The following is a 27577-nucleotide window of genomic DNA, read 5'->3' as shown; positions in this document are numbered from 1 at the left end:
ACATAGGAAGAAGAGACACAGGACGCAGTCGACAGAGTCACATCATGCTTTTATGACGAAAAAAGGAGCTAATTTACAAGACAGACAGTATATAAAACATACATTGAAATAAAAAAAGAACTTGTATGTGTTTTGCAGACAAGTACATTTTTATTATCCTTTCCTTTGAGACCAAGCAGCCATGGGACTGAGCAAAACTGGAGTGATCCCCGGAGAAAAGAGGCAGTTAAATCCTATGTTACTATACCTACACTATTTACAGTTCAACAGTCATTTCCTCTGTCAGACATGGCAAGAAGGTCTACAGATTTGATGACGTGATATGGCTACTAGATCTAATATGTACACTTTCTGTTCTTTGCATCCAAGGATCAGCAATCCATGGCACAAAATACACGTTAAAAACTGCGCCAGATGGTGTAGCCAGAGAGTTTGGTATCTACAGTTTAACAGTCTCTTTGATATGCCACGTATATCCACTAAGGATTTTATCATTTGACATTATTCAATATGGCAAGGTGAACGACGTGTCTTTATATCAGCTCTGCATTTAATTGGAGCACTCTGCACTCATTCCTAGGTTTCATGAGCCAATATCAAATGTGTCAGAGAGAAATGTATATCCGTATTTAGTGCACAAACCTAAAAAAGAGTAATCCATAAAAAAGTGTGAAACGAGTTCGGTGCCAGGTTGACGCAGAGAGAGAGACAGAGGCAGAAAAGACTAGAGAGAGAGTGAGAAAGAGAGAGGAGAGATGTGTATACCAAAATCTGACAAAAACACTTGATGTTTTTTTGGGACTTGCTAGTTTGTGTATTAGAGGGCTCCAACAAACACAGAGCTATACAGATTCCTTTAAAGAGTGGAGGAGGTGATGGAGCGTGACACTGGCTCAGACCTGGAGAAAACGAGGATAAATCTGGCACCTTCTCGTTCTTAAAAAAAGCAAAATCTTCATTAAAGGTAATGTGGAAACCTAGGAATGAGTGCCAGCCAGGTCAACAGCAGCTCTGCATGCCTCCTCCTACCCCACAGGGATTTATAAAGAGTGACGATATTCTACACAAATCAGGAAACGTATGCCATTGATAATCCTATCCCCATACAGCATTGATCAGTCCCACCACCCTGCTTGGAATATCAATCCTATTATCTACAGCTTATACATCAGAGCATCTATTTGTGGATAGATATGTGTAAAAGTACAATCATCCAAAGTAAACATGTTACTTTTCTAAGATGCATGCTCCTTTGAATATTTGTGAATGCGAGCCATTCATTGCCCCTGGCTTTGAAAGGATTAAACACAATTTAATTGTCTTACTTGCTCTGTTTCGACCAGTCTCATGGCCAGCAACAATGGCACCCCTGGCTCTCAATACGAGTGCAGGTGAGAGTTTGGCAATACCAATCACTGTGTACAAAAGGCATGCATAGATTCAACTCGCTAAGACCACAAGAACGAAAGTTGTCTTTTTCTCTGGAGTAGCCAATCATTTGCTGAGCAGCTCTTTGTCATGTATGGAGAAGGGGACAATGCTGTGACATTTTGTGGTTTATGCTATGGATCAAATCTGCAGACTGACTCCAATCAAATCAGGGTCATAAGTGTTGCTTTTGATCAGATTTGATCCTGATAACTTTGCTTACAGGTGTCACAAAGCAAACAATGCCCTGCACCCAGAGCCTTGAGATGTTCGTACTATGGCTATATAAAAATCCGAGTCATGAAGCTAACAGTCAATTTGTTTGTTATTTCACCCCCCACAAACAATTCTGATGCATCATTTGTCTTACTTGTTGCTGTTGCTATATTGACCAATAGGGGGTAGTGTTGTCACGTAAAACGGGGATATGTGCAGACGTCTGGTCAAGGTTAAGATGAAGCAGTGATCTGTGCGAGGTGCTTTGAATAATCTTTGAGCAAAGCCGTTTGGTTCGACCTGCTATACCCGATTATCAGCTCGTAGAATCAGTTTGCATCCCCAAATCTTTGTCCAGCTGGAGGAAATCTTGAGCATAAATAATATTTCTGTCTGACAGGTTAGCAAAGGGTTGAAAAAAGCTAAAAAAAAAAAGCTCCAATGTTTCATGACAGTCTGTTCTTAGGGTTCTGTTATGAAAATGGAGCTAATAAGCCAAGTAATCAGCCAATCAGCCAGCCGCACTTCTCCATCATCCCATTACTGCTTGTCTCAGCTCTGATAATTCCGCTCAAGTCTAATCCAATCAAAATAGAGGCTGTAGGATGAGGAGTAAGACATGAATTTGTTTAGCGCTTATGCAAAATCAGAAATGACAGGAGACAAAGGCTGTAGATATGCAGTTGTAAAAGTAAGACTAAAAATGGTGTCTTCTTAGCCAAAATAATGAGAGCAGATCTTAGACTAATGAAAGCAAAGCCTTCTTTCATTTAGAGCTGGAAAGGAAACAAATAACAAACAAATAAAAAAAACATGAATAATTCAGGCTTGGCTGGTGGTGATGGCATGATTATGGTGTCTGAGGGTTTCCTTATTTTGGTCTATGCCTTTGAAGATTTCCCCAGTGGAAAGTATCTTTACAGTGAGGTTTCTGCAACTGTAAATGGAGCGTCCAGACAACGGTGCATCGACCCCTGGCAAGGACAAACCAGAGGAGCGAGTGGGGGATTGCTCAGCCTACTTTCTTAAGAAACACGGAAGAGGACATGAATCAATCTGGCCTCCACCAGCAACCAGAAACTCAGGAGAGTCTGTCAGTCAGAGTGAAGTAATGACTTGGCTGCAAGGGAAGCTGCAGGAGCACAGGGGAATATTCTAATTTGTGAATTAAAAGAATTGTTTGGGCAAGAGTCAGTATCAGTTAAAACATCAAAATTCCACAAACTCTTTTGAAAATTAACCATGGCAAGGACATTCAAGATAAAAGATTCACCTTAGATTTTTTTTTTTCAAATAGGATATAGCTTGAAGCAAACTGAGCTCCTCCAGTTTTCAAGGACTTGTGAGGTGTGAATAGATACAAATGCTTCTTCCCAACCTTGACAAAGTTTGAAATGTCACTTTTCAGTGAATGGACAGTATACCTCGTTAGGCAGAATGTGCATGTAGGCTTTAAGGACAATCCGCCTCTTTCTACATTTGTAGAAGTGACAAGTTATCATAATGAGTAAATACATACAGTACAGTCCATGGGTTTTCACATCCAGAGAAAGATCCCAGTGTGGTGCTGTGCAGAGGGGCAAAGTTCAAGACTTGGTTCGTATGGAATGGGCTGGGTGTGAAATGGGAACCAGTGTTTTTTTTCGTTTTTTTTTTTTTCATTTGTTCTTTTTTTAAGGGAACCTGGGTCACCCCTTTCATCTTTTGTCTCCACTGATCCAGTCACTGCTCCATGTCTGGTGGCATCATGAGGAGTGACGAATCGTAACACTACAACACCAACTTACCGACCACACAGAACACGTGTCTACTACCACACAACCATACTCCAGCCTAATACTGTGTACAGGGACAACATGGGTAGGAAATGCTAATAAGACAGGGGAGAGGAAGACGGGAGGAGGAAGGGGAGAAGGGAAGAGGGAGAAGAAGGAAATAAAATACTTACATTTGTGATTGATGTTTGAACACTAACACCATCAACAACCACTACAGACATCCTCACTGTCTTCTGAACCTACTTAACACTGAGAAATACCTGGGAATGGAAACACAGGAGGATTGGCTTGGGAAGAAGAGACATCCATATAGGAAACATCCTGTTCTCAACACCACGAGAGCCAAAATGGCTGTGGACATTGTTTAAGGCAGTGAAACCAGGCCGTTTTTAAATTTTTATGTTTTTTTATCTAATCTCATTCGGTCTCATGAATCTTTAACAGATGTTTGGTTATTCATCCTTACTCAGAAGCTGTGGTTTCATCATCTCTGACACGAACTAAAATGGAGTTTTGCATGATTCATTTTGGAAGAGTTTGAAGTTTTCTCTCACTCGCTAATTTAATTTCCAAACCATGGATTTGTTATAAAATGTATGCTTGTTTTGGATCAGAGTTTACGAGATTTTACAGCACGACCAACTAAAATGAAACAATGTCCACTGACATGTTTTACATGAAACATTTTTGCCCATTATTTTTATTTCAACATCACACTACTGATCATATGGTGGCAAGTTAACATTAGCAGTACCAGCAATAGGTAAATCCTTTGCTGGGGCTGTTCAGAATTTCAATATTTTCCCTCGATCGCTCACAGTGTTTTCTAAACTGAGGCTCCATAATGGGATAGAGACAGACAGCTATTGATCCAATTTGGACTCTGCTTGAATGTGACTTTACTGAGTAATAATAATATATTGGACATCTCAAATAATTTACATAAACAAGTGCCAGAAAATCTCCACCAGATTTTAGATCACAAGCACCGCATGTTTACTACTTTTGAACAAGTGCGCTTACAATCAGTGTTTTATCGTCATAATGACAATTTTGCACATCTCAGACTTGTACTATCTACACTATAAAATCACAAAGGCAACCAGCTCCTTTGTGGTCACAACTGTTCACATATTTGGCAGAATACTTTGCTTGTTACTGGAGGATTCCACTCGTGGGAACAGGAGAGAAATCAGACTGTTTGAAGCTTCCGGATTTAAAGGATGAGAAAAAAATAAACAATATCACAGCAGAATAGGCGACAGCTGTGGTGTCATCGATGGTATGTTGTATGGTTAGGTCCCTAAATCAAAGACATAAGACATCTCATGATTTTTTTTTTTTACCTGCGCTGTCCCTGCTGGTAAAATGCATATTGCATCATAGATGCTCCAACACATGGAAGACACATGAAGGATTATTTGAATTGGTCTGTAGAGTGGATGATAACAGCACCACAAAAGGGATTATGATAATATATGAGGTTATTCTTGAGGACTTTTTCTATCAATTTCATGTCCAATAATGTTCAAGCGCTGCTTTAATAGTGATGAATGGAATTTGTGACAAAAAGTCACAGAAGTTGCCAACAGAGATGACAAGCTGTTACTGCCTCTGTGATAAATATTGCCGATAGTGGCACAGGCAGTGTCCATCCATCACTGCTAATTGGTGCTGGAGCTGAATATGCATGACTAAAGCAAATAACACCCTCTCCAACCGAAGACAAAAGCTGTGTCTTTTTTAGAATGTCAAAGTGCTTTTAGACATTTGAGCATGCATCAAAATGTAACAAAGATGCTGTTTTTAAGTCTGATTTACTGTAATTCTTTTCTCACTGTCTTACATCTGCGTGGGTCACTGCTTAAGAGTATTGGTTTCATGATGATTGCTTGGCCTGGTGCAGCCAGTACACACACTAAGATGTGTGCAGGCTCTATTTAGCATACTTCATGAGGTGTTGAGAACAGAGATATCCCACATGGAAAACGAGAAACGTAAATGGTAAACAGCGAAAGGGTCACTGAGAACAACTGAAGAAACCAAAAAGGGATAAACAAGAAGCAACATAACACTCCAAATAATTTTTTTTGTCTTTTTTGGCAATTAAAACCACAGTACTACGCTCCACTATACAGTGCACATGGCGTGGGTAGGGTTAACACGACTTCATTTACATTTTAACATTTCCTCGGTCTCCAGCCAGGGACCCCTCCCAAAGGAGGACCCAGTGGGGGTGATTGGGGGCAGGGGTGAAAGGGGGGGGATGCACTGGGTTAGGGGGGCAGAGACATTCGCACACTGGCCGTCTCAGAGGCAGAGAGAGAGCAAATGGTGACACAATTTGAGTTTTCTCAGGGGCTTCATTACTTTGTGTGTTTGTTGGCATGTAACTGTGATTATTGTTCCTAGCAGTTCCAATAACCATGATCAGGTTCTATGTTCATGTTGCAAGGTGAAACTTTATGCAATCTGAGTGACAGCAGATAGTCTTGTTGGAAGGCAGCTTATCTGATGGCAGTGGTGAATTATTTAACTGAATCATGCACACTCTACCGTATAAAAATTCAACCTACGCAAACTATGGCTTTGTTTCTTCACACATACATTTACATTAGTTCTCTCTTAGAGAATGAGTGTTATCTTTATGGCTATACATGGAGTATTGCTGGAATGTTGGATATGTGTAACTGCTCTCACTCGTTAGATTAGTTACTTCACTCTTCCTGAGAAAAGGTGCCATACATGTGCTGCTGTGTGTCATCCTCGACCAGGACATTGGTGTTTGTTAGGTGAACATCGCTTTGCGAGACCGTGTGTTCTCCGTTTGCCTCTGAGTATGACCCAACACTCCAGGCAGCTCCCCCCGGGCAGCACTGGTAAGGTCAGGTGACCAACAACACAGCAGAGAGCAGAGATGAGAAAAGAACTCATGCTGAGAAGAGAGCAACAGTGGGGCTTGTGACATAGAGGGGAGGAAGCACAGGTCAGCGTGACTTATGTACTACCTCCCCTCCAACCAAGCAACCCTCCTCTATCTGCCAACTTGGGTTCCTTTGCTCTCTCTTGCATTGGTTGCTATGGTTACCATGGTGGCCTGTGCCCAGTAGGCTTGTCTTCCTAACCAAACCCTCAAAGCCACAGGCAGTCATGGCAGCTCTCGGTCAGTGTGCTCGTCCCAAACTCACACAGCTTATGTTGTGGTGAAATCTCACAAAGAAGAAAAGGCTGCATTATGTTTCTTTTAACTGTTAGTCATCCAACGCCAGTGATTGTCTCTTGATCATATATCCAAACATGCATTTAAGCCATTAAATAAAATTAGATAGGATAATGTTGATTAGGTTTCTGACCCTCTATATTCTTTACTGTCATCTGATTCGATGACTAAAGGTAATGTAGGAACATTTTATGCAGTATTTAAAAACTGTGGTCTTATTTAGTTGTACAAATTTATCACTCTCTTCTCAAACACGTATGGTTTGTAACAAGACACAACTATAAAGTCTTAATCTTAATGGAAGGTCTGAATGGCATTTATTTCTAAAAATCCCTCTGATAGCACCAACTGAAAATGGGCCGTTTAAATGAAAAAATGTATCTTTTCTCATTTTCTTATTGATATAACTTAGACTAAACTACCCATGTTCCACAGCTCAGTAATCATGATAATTTATAACTTGCCTCCTACAATTCATACCTCTATTGTTCAAGACCATGAATATCAAGTAGCTCCTTAAAATTTATTATGATCAGTCTAACATATTTTAATCACAAGCTGAGTAAGACCACTGTGAGTTGGAGAAATCAGGGTAGTTTTGCTTTCATTCACAAACCCAATTGAGTCATGGCTCCAATTTTTTATGTAGGCGTTACAGGCAGCCATGAGCCATAAAAAGGAACTTATATTGTGCTTTCAAACTTCTTTGTGAGTCAGTGGCTGTGTGTGTTTGCATGTTTTAAACACGTTTCTGGGACGTGCTCATGCCTCCCCCGAGGGACCCCTGGCTGCGTTGTTTCATATCATTTTCATGTTGAACTTCCTGGTCCCTCCCGAAGAACTCCCAGTGGCGGGCTCAGATTTCCGGAAAGAGTACTCCACTGTAAAGTTGTTCCTGCGCTGGCCACGTCCCCGGCTCCACACGAACAACAGTAGGAAACAGAAGAGGACCACCCCCAGAAAAGTGATGCAACCCATTGCTGTGGAGACTAAGATGGTGGTCAGGTCCAAGGTGAACTTGAGAAAAACACGTGTGCTGTTTAGATTTGTGTCGTTGAAGAACTCGCCGCTGTACAGTGAGCGGTTAATAAAGAAGGCAGAGGCAGCATCTAGCGGCTGGCTGCGCACTGTAAGAGTGGCGAAGTAGGTGTCATTGCCTCCGGCGTTACTGGCGATGCAGATGTATGTTCCACTGTCAGTAAGCTGTGCGTAGCGGATCTCCAAGGTGCCACTAGGGAGAACAGTGATGCGCCCTGAACTCTTAGCAGTGATCCGTCTGCGTTGTGGGGAAATCCAGACAATTGCAGGTGTAGGTTCTCCATCAGCCCGACACAGAAAACTCACTGGCTGACCTTCTCGAGCAACCACCTGGTGGAGGTGGTGGAAAAGAGTACGTTAATGAATAAATGCAGGAGATTTACTATACATGAAACAACTAAATCTGTTACACAACACTTTTGACTGCATGTAGATGCTGTTATATCACAACAATGTGTATTGTAATACATGCAACCATAATGATCCCCATTACCTGCTGCATCTTACGGTTGCGTATCTTAGGTTTCTGACATGTGAAGTGATCGAAGAGTGCAGAATCGGTGAAGGCGCTGAGACTGACACCCTGCACCTCCACCGGCCCCGCACACACCGGCACTCTGCCGTCAAAGTTGAGGGTCTTGCGTCTTTGCAGGATCCACAACAGACGACAGTCACACAACAGGGGGTTCCCGTCCACTCTGAGGGTCTCCAGACTGTTGACAGAGTGGAAGGAGCCCTCTTCCAGAGTTTGCAGGTCATTGGAGGAGAAGTTGAGCACCCGGATCTGTCTGAGACCTCCGAGGGCATGAGGCTCCACCATCATCAACCCGGTGCTTACCATGATGAGCTCCTTTAATCTCAGGAGATCCTTGAAGGCCCATGGCTCTAGCGTGGTGATGGGATTAAAGGAGAGGTTGAGATGGGTGAGGTGCACCAGATTCTTGAAAGAGGCAGAAGGGACAGAGGTGATGTTGGTGTTGGTGATGGAGAGCCAGTGGAGATCCAGGCCCAGAAAACTAAGAGGGGAGATGTATTCAAGATATGGCCAGTGATCGATTTCCAGACCCCGCAAGTTGGAGAGTTTGCGGAAGTTCTGGTCCTCCAGGGCAGTGATGCTGAGGTGGCGAAGGCGAAGTGTGACCAGGCTGCGGAGGTAAGACAACGTCTGCCCAGAAATGGAAGTAAGGTTGCACCGTTCTATTGTGAGATCCTCGAGCCCCAGCAGTCCGGAGAATGCCTGGGGATCAAGAAGAGAGGGTGAGATCATTTACTTTCTTTCTCGTGATGTATAATGGTCCACAGTGGGTGTTCAGTGTTGATCCTATGGCAAGCAAACTAATGAAGGACAGGTAAAGCAATTTTTTGTAGTACTGTCAAAGTGATTGTGAATTTACCTTGTGGGATATATAAACCAGTTCATTGTCTCCAACCTCCAGATGTTTCAGACTCTTCAGATCCTGAAAGGTGTAGTCCAATAGAATTACCATCTTGTTCTCACTCAGGTCTAGGCTTGTCAGATTGCCCAGCTTGGCAAAAGCCCCCATGGGGACTAATTTCATCTGGTTCCCCCTTAACTTCAACACTTTAAGATTCTGAAGGGTGGAGAAGGCATTAGACTCTAAAGTGGCGATGAGGTTTTCACTGAGGTCTACTTCCTCCAGCCGTGGGTATGGTGTCAGGTCACCCGTCTGCACCCAACGGAGACGGTTCTTGCTGAGGTCCAGGAGCCGTGTCTCTGTGGGAATGCCTTCTGGGATGTTGGTGAGCCGCCGCCGCTGGCAAGAGACTGACCTCAACTGAGCTGAGCACTCACATCGGGGAGGACAGGCCTGGCTGCTACCTGGTAGACTCAAAGTTATCACAGCAACCAGAGCGGTAGCCAGGATCCATCGACACACTCGCGGCAATGGCACCAAGGCACGCCCACCAGGGCCAGAAGGGTCGCTCATGGCCCTGGTCCTCTGACTCCTCGCCTGTTGCAGGCAGGGTCAGTGCACCAGACACCTGCAAGTAGACAGAGGGAAGAAAATTTGGGTGATATATGAGAATTGATAATTGAGGAGGAAGTGAAAAAGAAAGATGGAACCTATCACATTGTTGTAAATGATGTACATCTCCTGCAGTAATATTGCAGTGAAAGCTGTAGAAATGTGAGACACATCATGAGATAACATTAAAATTCATTAAAACAGGTGAGACCCCTTCACAGTAACACTGATTGCTCTGAGATATCTAAGCCAATTTGTCTCTTCAATAACTGGTACGTGTCATGTGAGGGAGCATCTTGTTTCAGCTGAATTTGTGCATCTTGCATCTCCTTTGCGCTCCTTGCAGCACTGAGACTGTCTACTCCATTTTGACAAACACAATGAGTTTATTATCACCAAGCAAATACACAGGCTTAGGTCCTCAACAATCACGTTATTCCTTTAAAACTTGCATGCTGTGAAATGAGAGGAGAAAAACATCTCTGTAAAATCACATTATGTGTTTGATAAGGTATGAGTTGATGGATGCTTGTGTAAGCTTGGCAGTTTGCTGGATATGAATCAAAAATTGTTTTGGTGCTTCAAGCGTCAAGATAAGATGAATCACTTGTGCTTTAACATTTCTTCAGTCAACCGGTCAGCTTGCCCACACACTGTTTTGAACATGAAAACAGTCAAAGAGCACCTGGCATCAGATCTGCAACACAACTCTGTGTCCATGAAGTTTTGCAAGAAGTGGTAAAAGTACTTTCAAACTTGAAGAAAATACTGCTTGATAATTATGGGGGGAGGAAAGAAAGTTTTTTGCTTTCAAACACACACTGCCCAGCAGAAACAACAGAAACCCCTCATGTTAAGCTCTTAACGATTTGGTTGTTCGTTAATTTTTTAGAGGGGAAATGAGAGAATATATTATCATCACTGGGGGGTATCATGTTAAAATGCACTCTGGTGCAGGCAGTAGAGGAAGGCAGAGCAAAACAGATTAATGATATATGGGTTAGGTTGTGTTGAATGAGCAGTGTTCAGAGGGTGAGTCACACAGTTAAAAAAGCCAGAGATGGCCAGTCTCTCTGTTTTCTGTGGGCATTGCCTCAGGTCCCTTTCACTCTCAAGTTAGATCCATGAAAACAGCCTCTTTAAATCATAATCACATCTGACTGTTTTAATGCTTTGGCATCAATGGGATCAAAGCGGATGAAGCAGGATTTAAGCTATATTTAAACGATGGCAGACAAGTTCTGCGCACACATGCACATCACTCACATATTTTCACACATGAGCACACACAAACAAACTGCTGTAATCCCTCTTGAGATTTGGTCTCATATCCTCAGGGTGGATATGTCCCTTAATTTTTGACCGGAATGAAATACAATCTGTTTACGTATCCCCTATGTGGAGGATCTGCTTGAAATCAGCCGCAGTCTTTCCTTTTGCTTGGAGACAGTTCTCAGACAGGGAAAGGCTGCTGTACAGACTGCTGCACAAACTGACCCACTTCTCAGTAGCAACTCAGCCTCGCACGTCAACCAGCAGTTACTCACCATGACCACAACAGAGCATTAAACCTCTGCATCTCAGTGGAATAGGGCCCAGAAGAACCAGAAGAGAGATGAAAAAAACAACTATGTACAGATGTTCTCAGATAATGAGCCATTCTAAAGCTGAATTCAAACAGCATTACCAACAGATACCTAGCAGATATGTCATCTGGTGCTCTTGTGCCCTGTTTTTGATGGCTTTGTTTTATCTTTAGCAGTATAACAGTGTGTTAGCTGTTTATAACTATTAGATTACATAAAATGTGTAAATATTCATGCTTTATGGAGAAGCACTCTAACTAACTTTGGTGATACCCTGACATTTTCTCCAACAACAGCATGAGGTGGATGCTACAGATAAATTACTGTAGAGTGAAATTGATTAAAAACTACTGATTGGATAATAAAAGTTTGCAGCATTTATTTCAAGCTTTCTGTTCTTCTTCTTTATGTTCTGATTTTGGTGACTATTTTCTCTCCTTCTGGATCAGCTGCAGATCAAATGTTTAACCTATTCAGTGAAATATTTTGATATCTATGTATGAGGTATATTTGGCATAGCAATGTGCACTGACTCCATATGATAAATCCTGACTTTGGTGATAAATGTACTTTTTATGCACCAATGAAAGGCTGATCTTTAATTCAAATATCTTGAAAACTAGCAGACAGATCGCCATAGTATTTGGTGGAGACATCCATTGTTCCCTGCTTGCGTTTGTTGGTTATTCGTTTTATATTTCATTACCTATGAGAAGAGAGACTGTGCTCCATCTAAATACATCTGTATGTGGTGTTTGTTCATGCAGACAAAAACAGACTATAATTTGGTTTTTGAATATGCTGTGGGCTGCATGGTGGTGTGCTGGTTAGCACTGTTGCCTCACAGCAAGAGGGTTCCTGCTTTGAATCCCAGCTGGGGCCTATCTGTGTGGAGTACATACACACACTCTATATATATTCATATATATACATATATATAATATATATATCTCTGTATAGATATAATGTATTATATTATATTATATTATATTATATTATATTATATTATATTATATTATATTATATTATATTATATTATATTATATTATATTATATATATTATATATAGTTGTGACCTTGTCGCACTCTCATCATTAACCCCTAACCCTAAAAAAGTTAAAAAAATACAATGTTTTGACATTTAGTCTCTTGTTCATGGTCAATACTGAATTATTGAGTGAGATTTCACACACATTCACAATCTAGCATGACAAATTCTGAAACAGTTGAGTGTTTGGGCAAAATTCATCTTTGGTCAAGGCAGCTTGAATGTAAAAAATAATTTCTATTACTTTTATTTTTCAACATTTTAAATGTAGTTAGAAAATTGGTGGAGGGATACTTAGGCTGGCAGTCACGGACTTGTGGGAAGTGTAATGTTCAGGTCTGTAGAGATGACACATGTCACATAAACATTAACATTCACATGAATTCCAGAACGGGAGGTTTTCCAGCAGAAGGCACTCTGTCAAAAGATAATATTACACTCTTCACCTGTCAGCGGTTTTAATGTTGTGGCTGCTCACTGTTTGGATTTTTTGTGTGTAGGTTTGTGCACCTCTACCCTCCACTTAGCCAGAGTGATGGATGTAACTCATTCCCATACCCCCCTAGAGAGTCATCCTATGGGTCAGTGGCAGAGTTACAGCATGAATCAGTGAGCTGACATCGTCAAGGCAGACAAGATTCTCACTGCTTGTCTTGAGGACAGGAAGGGATCTTTTAGACACACACACACCCACCTACACCCCCCCCACACACACTCCATCAAACACATGGACCCAGAGGGGTCTATAAATCACCCACTGAGCAGGCGAATGAGTACACTTCTTTTCTCTCACTACTCACTACTACTATTATTGCAGCTGGTTGTTTCACGAGTAGCCTGTGTCCTCTTGCGGCTCTGACTTTCCTCCATTTTCTTCTTCTGAGTTAAAGAACCCAGCGTCAGTCTTACATCTTTGTCTTTTTCATTAGCAGCTCCATTTTTGTACTATAAACTGTGAATTAGCATCTGCCAGATGTTAAGGAAACATCAGGGACAAATCCAACAACTATCCAGACAGCGTGGAAGGCAGAGTGTGCCACGGGCCAGCTGTCCTGGTGGAGACAGGAAGAAGAATAGAGGATAGATCAGAACCAAGAGCTAAAAATAGCTGTATTTCATGTAGAGTATTCAATGAACAGATGTGGGGAGCAACATTCCTGCCCAATCATACATATATGAGCAGCCTGCAGAGGTTCAACACTGATGGCCACGGCCAGATGTTTTTTGCACACTGGTTGTTTCACCTGCTGCTGTCAGGCTAGTCTGATTAAAATCACAATGCTATCAAGAGAGCACTCTCACTAAATAACTGTAAGGAAAAAAAGGATGAGGTTAGTGTCTGTTGTGTATTAGTGTGTCAATGTGGCTGATCGTAAATGGGTCATGCATATTGACTGGTAGCTTTTATAAGTCATTATATTTGGCCTGCAGAGCGCAGATCTCCTCAATCCAATATCCCTTCTTTAGTGTCCCCTCGTCCACAGCTTTCATTGCCTCTTTTTTTTCCTTTCGTTCTCACACATGGACACAGGTGCACATACAGACACACTCAATAAAAACCTCTCAAGAAATCGCTGTTTTTCTATGTGATGTCAGAGTAGCCAAGCAGTCAGCAGGTTATTACAGAAAGCTTTTTACTATTGCAAATATTTTAAAGTGGAAAACATGACAGGTTTTTTTTTTCCCCACAGGAAAGCTGACAGTTTGTACTTTATGTTGCTAAGTAGCTTTAAGTCCAGTATTAGATCTGTGCTTGGTCACTACCTTTTTAAGCCCGAGTCAAGTGTGGAATATAGCTCAGAAACTGTGCAGCACCATGTCGGGGAGAGGAAAGAAATGTAAACTGTCACAGCAGAAGACAGTTTTGGCAAAAATAATCTTTGGTTGGTACGATGACAGGGATTTGATTAAGTCTAACTAAATTAGTTTGGTGCATATTACTATAATCTACAAGTAAACAGAAGTTTGAAAAATCAAGTCTTTCTTTTTTAGACAGAGAGAGGGAAAAACCAAAAGCAACACCAGAACGTAAACTCTTGATTATAACAAAGGAAACCTGCCATCACAATGTAATTAGAGGGAAAACAACACAGGGGATGCCCCTGGAGGAGAATCTGAGAGCTGAACCCCCACAGCGACGAGCCACGCAAGGCCAGTGGGGGAACACAGCTGAAGTCTAAATGATAAAAGTGGAACAACAGAACACCGGGAGAAGAAGAAAACACACAGAACATGAACACTGGGTCAAAATTGAAAAGTTTCCGGTCATTTGTCTACATCATAGCAGTCATTACAGCAACACACAGTGGCAGACGACAGCTATGTAACTGTCACAAAAGCACATTTTTCAAGCTGACATCATTCAGCTGACTGCAGCATTCAGTGTGAAGAACACTATCCTCATTTGAGTTAGCAAGGAGAGGCGATACCTTTGACGGCACTTGGTTTCATGAAATCCTTCAAGAACAGCATCTTCTCCCTGATCTAAGAACTCTGAGTCACTGAGGCAGGGATAGGGGACTCACTGAGACTGACAAGCTGCTTGGTTTGACCTTCAATGGATTAGAGTCATAAGCACAAACCTTTGACTTGACTGCTGTAGTAATGTTTCACTTGACTGCATACTGCTAAATATAATATTTAATGTCACATTTTGACGAAAACCATATTAGGTTTCAGGTCTCAAGTGGGGGCAGAAATGATCTCATCTGCGAAAAAGAGTTCACTGCATTCAAGAAAAAAATAATTTAAAATTTGATAATGGGATATAATAAATAACAAATGCACACCAGGGAATGGATCGAGCAATCAACACTTCTTTTGTCAAATGAACAGATTTATACAAAATGAAGGGTTTGTTGTCTTTCACCAACATGAAGCTTGTTAATTAAAGTTCGACCTTACAGGGTAGACTAGGACACATTTGAATTCATAATGCCAAAGGTTTGTAGCCATACAAGTTCAGACCAATATAGTCTGAGTGAGTAGATCTCAATTGATCCACAGTGAATTTGGTATTCACTCACCCCTGTACTTAAAGCACCTGTGACCTTGAGACAAAAACTCCACAAGCCAGTGACATCAGGCTGATGCCTACTGAAAATGGCAGACCTTAAACCTTAACTCTCCAGAGACTTCTCACAATTTGCCACAATTTGTTACAATCGATTTGTAACATCTTTTAACAAGCGGATCTTTAAAGTATTCAGAATTGTAATCTAAACATATGCACTTTCACACTCCCAGCATGCATGCAAACTGAGTAGATGGACTGCTGAGCTGAGGATACAGAGTATCATATCCATCCATCCATGCATTGTCCTCAGCTTATCTGAAGTCGGATCGTGGAGGCAATAGGTCCTGGAGGGAAAGCCAGACATCTCTCTCTCCAGCAACATTCTCCAGTTTCTCCTGGGTGATCCCAAGCCATTCCGAGGCCAGAAAGGATATATATTCCCTCCAGTACATTCTAGGTCAGCCATTTTAGCTGCTTGTATCTGCAAACTCATCTCGTGGACATAGGTGAAGGTTGGAACAAAGTTTTGCCTTCTGACTCAACTTCCTCTTTACCACAACAAATCCTCATTACTACTGATGAAGCCCCAGTCCGTCTGTCCATCACTTGTCAACACAATCCAGAGATAACTTGCCATAACATATCTAAACTTTTATATACTTCTGACAACATGAGACTCTAGCTCAGTGAGAGGCATACAGCTCATATTCACTCACTCATCATCCTTTGGGGGAACCATTGCCCCTCTACTGATAACCATCTCCTCTACTTGTATATTATAATATTTCACACAATGTTAGGACGCATTATGACTCACAAAAAAGGCTCCCACTATTACATTACCCTTACAACCAGGGTTACTCCTCAAAAAAATCACCAATCTTCAGTATTTCTCTGTGCTGATGTATGTGTATGTCTTTCCCGAGAAGCAAAGCCAAATGTGGCACAAATTACATAAGCAAAACATTGGTCACAGTTGTTTAACTGCATCAAACTCTGCAGAAATTACATTGAAAGTGAACATGCGCAGTGCACTGAGAGCAATGCCTGACTGCCGCACAGGAACAACACAACAAAGTTTAAATAAGCTTAGATAAAAAATCCCACAGGAGAATAAATTAAAAAATTACAATCTTTTCCAAACCTAAAATGATTTCTTCAACAAACACCACACCCCATAAACCATTTACTGCCATAATGCTCTTGTGCCCACATTATAGATGCCCCTGAATTCAGCTGTCTGAGCTGGTGTGACAGAAGATAGACAATGCCAAGTGGATTAGAAAGGAGACGAGTCCAGAAGGTCATTTCATCTGTGTGTGTGTGTGTGTGTGTGTGTGCGCGCGCTTGTGTTTTCACTTTGAACTTCACCAACACTGAGACTTCAATAAGGGATGTTGGCACAGCAGGAGCTGAACTGACAAATCCTGTAACACTGATAGCTGTAATCTGTGTCAGTTTCACCCAGTGCAGCAGAAGGTGTTCAAAGTGTTTTGTCATATGCAGCTAATCTATAAAATATACTGGCATGAGGGCAGTGATAGCCGCAGAACTCCACCATATGTCCCACATGTGCCTGCTAAAGAAATGGTAAACAACTTGGCAGCTTTGCCAAAGAGGGTTGTATTTGTCTGCCGTGCCTTTTGTTTCTAGACTATGTTAAGTAGAAGGTGGGCAGTATTGTCAATTATTCCCATCAACTTGTGCAGCATTCTTCTTTGCATGTTCAGCTCCAGAGCAGTCCCCAGCACAGAGCCATTCTTTTTTCTATCATCTTGTTAGGTTTCTTTGAGTCATTAGTTCTGATGTTGCTGCCCCAGCAGATGGCCACAAAACAGATTGCACTCTCTTGTTTGAATGGTTTCCTATTCTTGTTAGATTTAGATTTTCAGGAGTTTAACAGTTCACAGCCTGGTGAAAGTGTATTGTTTCAAATTCCTTAAATGTTTCTATCCATAATGGCTAAGAGGAGCATTTTTGTACCAGAACATGAACAAAAAACCCCATAGAGTTTACATTTTAGGAGTAGAATTAAAACAAAAATCATCCATCCATTTTCTATATCCATTTAATACAATTCTGGACCCTGAACAGGTCACCACTCCATTAGAATAAATCGGACATGGAAAATGACTGAATGAATATACATATTTCTGCTTAACCCTTTTAAATTGTGTCATTTCATTAGTTAATGCAAGGTTTTTATTTGCACCACAATGATTCAGCTCTTGTATTGTATGTCATAATTTGTCTGTGTCCTTTGTACTTGTCACATTTAGATTTTATTGACATATCAACTTTTACTCCTTTTATTTGATATTTTGACTTCTTTTGAAATTTCTGTTTAAGCAAGATTTCCTTTCTCAATTCAAGTCAATAATAAGATACAAAAGCACACCTTTTCATCAGTTTCAAATGCTTCTGCAGCTCTGTTCTCTCCAGCCAAGTCAGTATCTGTTGCATACTCCATTTATCCAACTGTTTCTGCACAAATATGTGACAGGGAACATGCAGGATTTTTGTGCTCCAGTCTTTTGATGTCTTGTCTTACTTTGTTCCTTGCTTCATTTTGCTCCCACTCAGTACCGGCTTTGTTGTTTTTCTCTATGTCATTATGAGAAACAGTGTGGTGCAGTCCAGATCATAAAATCTGTGACAAACACCAATAAAGTGTGTATGCGTGTGAGTGATGGTGTGTGGGCATGTTTCAATCCTCTGAAGTGATTGTATTGGTGCATCAGTTTTCTCTGCTGTAATTATTCACTCTGTACTCACAGCAAATGCGACCTGAAAGATAAACAATGCAGATGCTTTAATAAGCAATCCACCCGAAGACAGAGATGACCATCTATTTTGTTGCAGCTGATCCTGTCCAGTCAGATTATGTTAATACTTGGCACCTGTAAACAATGAATATTAGTTGAAAGCCTCAATGTCTTCACTTTCACAGCAGCCTTTATGTAAAATCCTCTCTGTGTGCACCTAAAATAGCTCAAACTGGAATGTAAACCGACACACATACTCTTTCCATCTAATTTTCTGCCTCTGTCTTTGTTTGCTTCTCCTCTCTCTAGCTGTAATCTGACAGCTGAAGACAGTCCGGTCTGACAGTTCTGATAAATATACACAGAGGGATGGTGGGATTAAAAGGGAAAACAAAAACAAAACACTGCAGCATTCAGTGAGTCACTTCAAATGCTGTTTGTCCTTTTCAGAAGTAGAACAAACGTCTATGGATTCATCTGTAAACCTGTTGTGTCCCATCTGTTGCCTTTTGCAACAGCCATTTCTAACTGGCTCATAAGGGTTTAAGCACATAGAAGAGACACAAACTTGAATAGAAGTACATAAATAAGATTAAGGTTTTTAGTTCAACCTTCAGAGGTGTGTACTAAAAAGCAGGATCAGTAGCTTAATGAGCTATATCGAGCTGAAACTCAGAGTTTTCATTGTCACAAAGGTGGCTCTCTTTTAACATGGCCGGATCCCCATGGTAACTTAGGCTGAGCTCATAACCTGCTCCAGTGCAGTTTACCCTCAGAGTTTCAGATTAAATTGTCTGAAAAAGTGACAGACTCTGACTGATTCTTGTTCCAGAAAGCATACTTGGACTGAAACAGCATTAAATGATGTCAGGCAGGACAAAGAAATTTGATGTCTCACAGCGTAACCACATTTAAAGCGCACGACTGACGTTAAATAATCAAATAACCAAAGAGGCATAAAAATGACTCAACCAACATCTTAAAAGTAAACCAGTTTTGTCATATTTACACAAAGATCAAATTTTAAGAAAATTTGCCACTTTTTTAGTTTTTAGTTGCACAAAATGCAGGCTGTGCACTGCGTTACTATGGGAACCATGCATTCAGCTGGTGAATCAGAACAGTTTATTTATATTTTTTATATCTGTCACGATTTGCCAATGACACCATTCTATAGCTTACTGCTTGCTTTGGATCTAACACACTCCAGATTAATCTAGTCTTGTGAATCAAGGAATTTTTAATAAATAGAATTACACTTTGATTTGGCCAGTTACTTGTGTGATATCCGCATTTAACGACTAACACATTTTTGCTCCAACTGTGTTTCCGCTGTAAAGATTTTTCACACTTCTCAATTCATACTGGCTAATCTTCAAAGAAACTAACACAAAGAAAGCCTGGCTGTGTTGAACTCCCTTTATTATACACTGTAGTATGTCTTTTGCTGTAATGGAAACAAATCCCCAATGTTTAAATTTGCAATTTTTTTTCTTTTCTTTCCCTCAGATAAAAGTATTAAATAACTCATAAACTCAGGACTGGGATCCTCTGCAGATAAGCTACAATTTACTATTAATTGTCGTATATATGTATATATGTATATATATATATATATATATATATATATATATATATATATATATTATGGCATGCCGTTCAGGAAATTAATCTTTGAATATATGGAATGAAACTTTGAATATATTGAATGAAACTCTGAATATATGGAATGAACCTTGAATATATTGAATGAAACTCTGAATATATTGAATGAACCTTGAATATATTGAATGAAACTCTGAATATATTGAATGAACCTTGAATATATTGAATGAAACTCTGAATATATTGAATGAACCTTGAATATATTGAATGAAACTCTGAATATATTGAATGAACCTTGAATATATGGAATGAAACTTTGAATATATTGAATGAACCTTGAATATATTGAATGAAACTCTGAATATATTGAATGAACCTTGAATATATTGAATGAAACTCTGAATATATTGAATGAACCTTGAATATATGGAATGAAACTTTGAATATATTGAATGAAACTCTGAATATATTGAATGAACCTTGAATATATGGAATGAACCTTTGAATATATTGAATGAAACTCTGAATATATTGAATGAACCTTGAATATATGGAATGAACCTTGAATATATGGAATGAAACTTTGAATATATTGAATGAAACTTGACTGACGTCAGACTTCACGGAAGTGCCTGCAGCCATCTTGTCTAAGGTGTGGATACTGTGGCGAAAAGCGAATGACAATTAGTCAGTCCGCTCGGAATTTTGCAGGATGAATATTAAAGTATGAGGACATCATTAATACACTGGCGAATGCATGTACGGGCCAAAATTCTCCCGATAACCCTGCCCGTTCTTCTAACGAAGAAGTCGTGGCAGACTTACGACAACAGGCGTAAGTCTGCCACGACTTCTTCGTTAGAAGAATGGGCAGGCAGCCGTTTATCAGGCCAACCTCAGCATGCCTTCAACCTCTCAGGAGTGCCCCAAAACGGCAATGCAGGCTGAATATTTAGTTAAGTAATGAACGTATATGATTATCCGTGACACAATGTCCACTTTGGGCACGATGCATTTGTCTGTCCGCAATCTGCTGTGAGTAACGTGAACAAAGCTGTGTCGCGGATCATCAAATACGTTCAATACTAAACTAAATATTCAGCCTACATTGGTCTATGAATGTGGGTGATTCTTATTGTATCTAAACAATATATAGCCTGCATTGCCGTTTTGGGGCACTCCTGAGAGGTTGAAGGCATGCTGAGGTTGGCCTGATGTCGTAAGTCTGCCACGACTTCTTCGTTAGAAGAACGGGCAGGGTTATCGGGAGGATTTTGGCCCGTACATGCATTCTCCAGTGTGTTAATGATGTTCTCATACTTTAATATTCATCCTACAAAATTCCGAGCGGACTGACTAATTGTCATTCGCTTTTCGCCACAGTATCCACACCTTAGACAAGATGGCTGCAGGCACTTCCGTGAAGTCTGACGTCAGTCAAGTTTCATTCAATATATTCAAAGTTTCATTCCATATATTCAAGGTTCATTCCATATATTCAAGGTTCATTCAATATATTCAGAGTTTCATTCAATATATTCAAAGTTTCATTCCATATATTCAAAGTTCATTCAATATATTCAGAGTTTCATTCCATATATTCAAGGTTCATTCAATATATTCAGAGTTTCATTCCATATATTCAGAGTTTCATTCAATATATTCAAGGTTCATTCAATATATTCAGAGTTTCATTCCATATATTCAAGTTTCATTCAATATATTCAAGGTTCATTCAATATATTCAGAGTTTCATTCAATATATTCAAGGTTCATTCAATATATTCAGAGTTTCATTCCATATATTCAAGTTTCATTCAATATATTCAAGGTTCATTCAATATATTCAGAGTTTCATTCAATATATTCAAGGTTCATTCAATATATTCAGAGTTTCATTCCATATATTCAAGTTTCATTCAATATATTCAAGGTTCATTCAATATATTCAGAGTTTCATTCAATATATTCAAAGATTAATTTCCTGAACGGCATGCCATAATATATATATATATATATATATATATATATATAGATATACATGTTACAAACGTGTTTTCTGATTTTAAGAGGATGGAAACACTCCCTTCTTCTGTGCTTTTGAACATATTTCATCAACAGTTTTAAAGTTCACTTAAATTCATAAATAATAAATAAATAAACTGAAAGACAAAACCGGGGAAATGGAGAAACAGTGAAACCCAGGGTATGTGGAGCTGAAATGTGATGGAGGAATTACAATGTTATTTTTGCACTATAAACCTTTTGGCTGGTTATTACGTTCTGCAGTGCAGCATTTTAATTATCTGGACCAGTTCAACTCATGACGTGTGACAGAACTGTGCCCTGTCAGAGGACTCATTACCCGGCTGATCTCTGTTTGCTGTATGTAGCTTACACTCAAGCTATTTGCCAAATGCTTTCTCATACAATAATAATGTGTTGACTACTAACAATCTCGAAAGAGGCTGAACCTGCAGAAGAAAGAGGTGGCATGAGGTGAGCACTTCTCTCCACACTCTTAAACAGGTCAATGTAAAGAGGAGCTCATGGGCACTCTTTCAGTCGTATTCTAACCAAAGTATGACAAGCATTTCAAGAAGAATTTCAGAAAATCGTGTCAGCTTGTGGAGAAAGGGCAGAACTTATGTCCACTTTAACATTTGCAAAGACAAACCATTGGAGCACAATTGCTGTTGTCGTTGTATGATATCATCTTCCATTTATTCTATTCTACCTGATCGCACAATGAAATCCTGTGTTCTCCACATCAAACATATTCAAAGTGAATTACATTTAAAACCCAATTTAAGACACAATTAATTTAGCAAGGATATGATAATATTCTAGACTTTTCAATTGTCAACAGTTAATTAATTCTAATAATACATCGATTTCACATAGCTAAAGCTCATTCTTCTGCATTACAAACACTAATGAAAAATTATTAAGCTACACCCTTTTACATGACTGTACTGACAGATGTTTTGCTTCATTGCGAAAAATGTGGGGTTTGTCATTCCCACACACTGTTTGTGTTGCTTTGGTAAATGTTGGGATTAAAAAGTAAAGAATTATTTCAAGCAACTAGTTTAATAAAGCTTTTTTTCAGAGGATATGGGTTTGGTGCTTAGACCCACAAACAAGCATAAAGAATAAGGACAAAGTCCAAATTTAAAATGCAGGTGCACTGCAAATGTCTGAGACAAGTAAATATTTAATATCCATTCCAGTGAATGTCGGGACAGAAGAGCTTAATGGCTGTTCTGGCCAGTCAGCGTCTTCAGAAATGTAATTCTTTGGAAACAAAGAGCATTTCTGTCAGCACTCACTTTTAGTGAACATGGATCTTTTTGTTTTACTCAAAGCCATGGCACATTTAATTAGCTGAAGCTTGTCTGATGATTCTCAGACCCTGCGGTGTTTTGACCTGCTTTTCTCTGGCTCAAACATGAGTGCATGATAATGCATACTGAGAGCACAGAGACATGAAATAACACACACAGCATGCTCTCACGCACTTGCAAATGCACACGCAAAGAGACATGGAGGTAGATACGTACTGTAGAGTATTGTGAAGTAAACAAACAACAGAGGGCAGCCCAGGAGTCTGTCTTATTAGATTGTAACCTTGCCAAGAACCATATGATCTCTGCTCAGGTGTAACGTCTTAGAGTATGTACTCAACTCAGATCCAGTCATGATATACACACACATACACTATTTTTACTGTGTGACATCACATTTTCCCTCCCAACTCCTAATTAAGTGATCTGGAAGTTCAGGGGTTATCATAAATCTCAGGGCAGAGGTCATTTCAGCTCCTTTGGTAGGCATTAGTAGCATGCCAGGGCTAAAAGGGGAAGAGATTGGTTTACATTGTCACTAAACATACGGTAGGTCTGCTTAAATTCCAAGCACTGATGTCACAAGTATACACTCTAAGAGAATATAGACAAGCTTTCAGAACATGTAAGTCTGAATCAAAGTCACATCTTTCTTTTCACAAGACAATAGAAATTTGACTTGGCTAATGAAGAAGGTAAAGTGCAAGAATGAGAGATTTTTCCTTCCTGCACAGTTTTAGCGCAGCATTCAGCAGTTATGTCACTAAATGTAGTCCTGTTATACAGGATGGGATGCTGCCTCATTAGAGAGCAGGCTGGAGTTCAGACACAGCCCATTTCTTTGTGCTGACAGATGCATAAAATCACCTGTTTCTTCTGGGATCAGATCTGTGCAGAATCATTGTGATGTATTTAAATGGTACGCGTGCCAGTCTGTGTGATACAGTATTGCATGTGAACCATTGTAGAGGCTTTTTTTCTTTTCTTTTTTCCATCGCTCGCTTTACAGATCAGAGGTTTGGACACATGCCAGACACAAGTCATTAAGCCTGGCATGTGCATTGCTGAAACTGCATATAGCTGCATGATTTGTGGCTATGCGCACGCCAGTAAGCCCGTGTTTACATCGCTTCTTTTTTTTTTTAAAGTGTATTGAAGAAAAGCATTTAGTGTGGCAATTGTTTATCCTGGGGTGTAATTAACCAGCAAATGCAGAGATTATTACACTAATAGCAAAACAGCAATTTTGAGAGAAAGACTTAAGAATAGTAGAGATAAAAAAAAAATTATTCAGACTTGACCGCACTCATGCAGACACCAATCATTTTGAGTGACAGCAACCATGACAAGCGACTGAACAGCCTTGAATTAGCCTTGCCCTTTGGGAATCTGCGGCCTTAATACTGTTGTGAAATGACTCATTCAATATCCCAAACAAGCTTCCAAAATACTTGATCACCGCCATCAGTTTTATTTGATGAGTTTCCGGACGTTTACACAGAATACTTATCAGTCAGTGCAGTATATTGTGACATGTTCTGATAAATGAGGTTGTACATTGTTACAAAAGAGGATAAAACTCCTTTCATGCAAACGGAAGACTATCATCCCTGCTCTGATTTCTGGGCTCTGGAAAGGATATGAAGGGAGTTCATTTTTGGTGTCATTTCCTTTCTAAAGGCTAATGAGCTTCCATAGTAGAAAATGGTTGGGTGATCCAAAGGTTGGTCATTGGGAAGTGAAATCACGTCTTCTTCTCTACGCCAACAGAGCTGTGGAAGATTTTGATAATAGTCGCCCGACTTCTGTGAAGGAAAGCATTTCCCTGGAGATGTCTCACCTGAAAGGCAAGAGCCCCATTTCCACTTTGTGCAGCTCATTGTGTGAGTGTGCATGTTTTGGAGTGTTTGTGGGCTGTATTATTATAGCTTTGTTATCAGACGAAAATAAATGATTCAATTCTGTTGCTCATTAGATAAGCTAAAACCAGACGGGGAATTTAAAACTAAGATAGCTGACGCGTCCTTGATATGCCACCGCAAATATTGATGGGTCCAGGAAGAGGTGAGATGAAAACTAACTGAAGGGAGAAGAGATGATGGACATGGAGGACAGGAAATAAGTGATGGATAAAAGATGAGGAAAAGAGCAGGCAGGAGGGAGATAAGAGGTACACTGTCCCACTCTATCATTAATGATGGAGGAAGGTCAAATCTATTTCACAGCCGAGAGAATCTAATGATGCAAATTAGGGTTGACGCTCAGACACATGCCACGTGAGAGGCCCAGAAATCATGATGTTGCTTCAACGGGCATGAAGCAATTTATTATTTTAAATCTCTCAATGTCAAGTGAAAAGATCCCTTTTTCTCAAAAAGAAATAAAGAAAATGTGTCATTTGTAAAGCCAAGCACAACCTGACCGACTGCTATCAGTGCATGACAGTCTGTGTGACAAGTAAACAGCAAGAACAGGAACAAGTTGGAAAGGGAAAGACGGGGGAGGGGAGGAATGTGACAGCTTTCTTTCCGCAGTCTTTGAAGAGCAGCATGGTGCTGGATTCACATGGGGAGAATCTTTGATGAATATGTTCATAGATTTGACCTGAATGCATTAACTGATGTAAATCTGTGTTCAATTCCTTTTCAACCCTATATGCTCTGCTTCTGTTTTACATCTGCATTTTTGAAAAATAAAAACAGGAAATAAAATTTGGAAATGAATTATTGCTAGGAGCCCCCTATATATGAAGACCTACCTTTCTCTCTTAGCCAAAGTGTTGTAAATAAACCATACACCCAAGAGCGATGTTCATGCACAGTGGAATTGTGCAAAGATGGGGAAAGCATTGCATATTCATACATGGCAGTGATGTAGACACCAGAGTAATTGCGCTACTTCATGGATAACAGTGACCCTGTTAGCCCAAAAGCTTATTGGCTGCCCGTTTTTCTGATTCTGCCGGCACAACCAATAGGAGCTGTCACCACTGCTTCAGATGTAGGGATGAAAGAACAGAAATATGGGGGCGAGAAAGACGGTGAAATAGAGGTGAAGGTTAAAGAAAAACAGCAATGGGTGATATTGGGTGGGGAGAGAAAACGGAGAGTGACAAGGATAAAGATGTGAAATAAAAGAAAGCAGGGGATGTGGAGGAGAAAAACTGAATCCTCTGCACTGACAAAACAAGTCTGACAATCCCTGAGCACTGAGAAAGCTGTTGGGCTTGTGGTTGTACAGCAGAACACATGTGTGTGTGTGTGTGTGTGAGACAGAAAGACAGAGATGTATGTGCGTTTATACGCTGCAGTTTTGTGTATAAATCCATGATACTTCATGGAACATTAGCTGATCACCCCACTTCCTGGACCGTCTTTTCACTGGAGATCTCACAGGAAGATATGCAAATTCCCAAATGCACCCACAAACACACTTCTGGCTGCCACGCATATGGCTGTGAGGCTTTTGTAACCGCTCGAGCAAGGCAGCGAAAAGAAACAGATCATTGTTAGGACGATGAAAAGGAAAGGAAGGAGGGGGATCAAACAGGAGGAAGTTGCTGGAAAGGTCATAAAAGCATAAAAGCAGCGGAACAAATAAGAGATGCTGGAGACATAAAAATGAAAAAATACAGGGAGACAGAGATGTGGACAAGAAGTGGGTTTATGGATTTGGAGAGAGCTCAAGGTTGATTTGATTGACAGCTGAATGTCTGAAATCACAGTGGTGTGTCAACCTCTGTGTGCCTTTTCATGTTTGCATCTGCATACATATGCTGACACACACACTCACATCTTGACAGTAAATTGACTTACAATCTGGACCTAATTTTTACAGTTTTGGCCAAAATATTACTCATAATACAGTTCAGTCTCACCAGAAAACTTGTGTGAGGTAAATTTTTTCACATGTCCAAAACATATCAATATTGCAATCCAGAGATAAAAATTGTGAGATGGCAACATACCTGTGTACCGTTGTATGCAATTCTATTACTTAGACCTTATATAAATGAATTCTAAACTTAAGTCAGTCTGGCAATCTGTAGCTTGAAAGTCTATTGACTTATTCCATGCATAAAAGCACTCCTTCCCCCTAATAGGTGTTTTTGTCGAAGTCTGTATTGTCAAGTCAGAAAAAGTGGAATACATGCATTTGGGGAGCTTCAAACCAGCACACTTGCAATCTATCAAAGACAGAGATTAGAAACAAAATTAATCTCTCATATGTCCTCTCTGCCATATCCACGTTGAGCTTTATCCAAAGTTACTATGACAGGGGCAGAAATGACGACATCCTAAATATTCTATCAAAAGCTGCTCCTAATTTCCTCCAGATGGAAATTCCCAGTTGTGATGAAATTGTCCAGAATCAGATTTCAACTCTTTGCATCATTTTAAGTCCTTCTAATCCATATTTGATGAGTTTTTCTCAGTTATGTTTTATGCGTTTAGTACATAGTCAAATTAGAACTGAAATTCTCAGGACTACTTGAGCAACTAAATCAAGTTACTTATGTACATAAGAAATAAGAAACGCAAC

The 27577-nt window shown here is 40.1% G+C and overlaps 1 protein-coding gene across 1 annotated transcript in view; it reads right to left on the bottom strand.

The window, feature by feature from the left end:
• Positions 1–31: 31 nt before the first annotated feature.
• LOC140269024 (leucine-rich repeat and immunoglobulin-like domain-containing nogo receptor-interacting protein 3) overlaps positions 32–27577 on the bottom strand; it is a 42602-nt gene continuing 15056 nt past the window's right edge. The window contains exons 2-4 of the mRNA XM_072364050.1: positions 9075–9684; positions 8174–8917; positions 32–8010 (exon numbers count right to left, since the gene is read on the bottom strand). Of these exons, the coding sequence (XP_072220151.1) occupies positions 7441–8010; positions 8174–8917; positions 9075–9629 (1869 nt within the window). The 5' untranslated portion in view covers positions 9630–9684 and the 3' untranslated portion in view covers positions 32–7440. The remainder of the gene's footprint in view (positions 8011–8173; positions 8918–9074; positions 9685–27577) is intronic.

The sequence above is a fragment of the Leuresthes tenuis genome, unplaced genomic scaffold (genome assembly GCF_036924035.1).
Source record: "Leuresthes tenuis unplaced genomic scaffold, fLeuTen1.0.hap1 SCAF_14, whole genome shotgun sequence".
Classification (NCBI taxonomy): Eukaryota; Metazoa; Chordata; class Actinopteri; order Atheriniformes; family Atherinopsidae; genus Leuresthes; species Leuresthes tenuis.
Note: the sequence above shows the minus strand (reverse complement) of the source record. Positions and strands in the feature narration are given on the sequence as shown.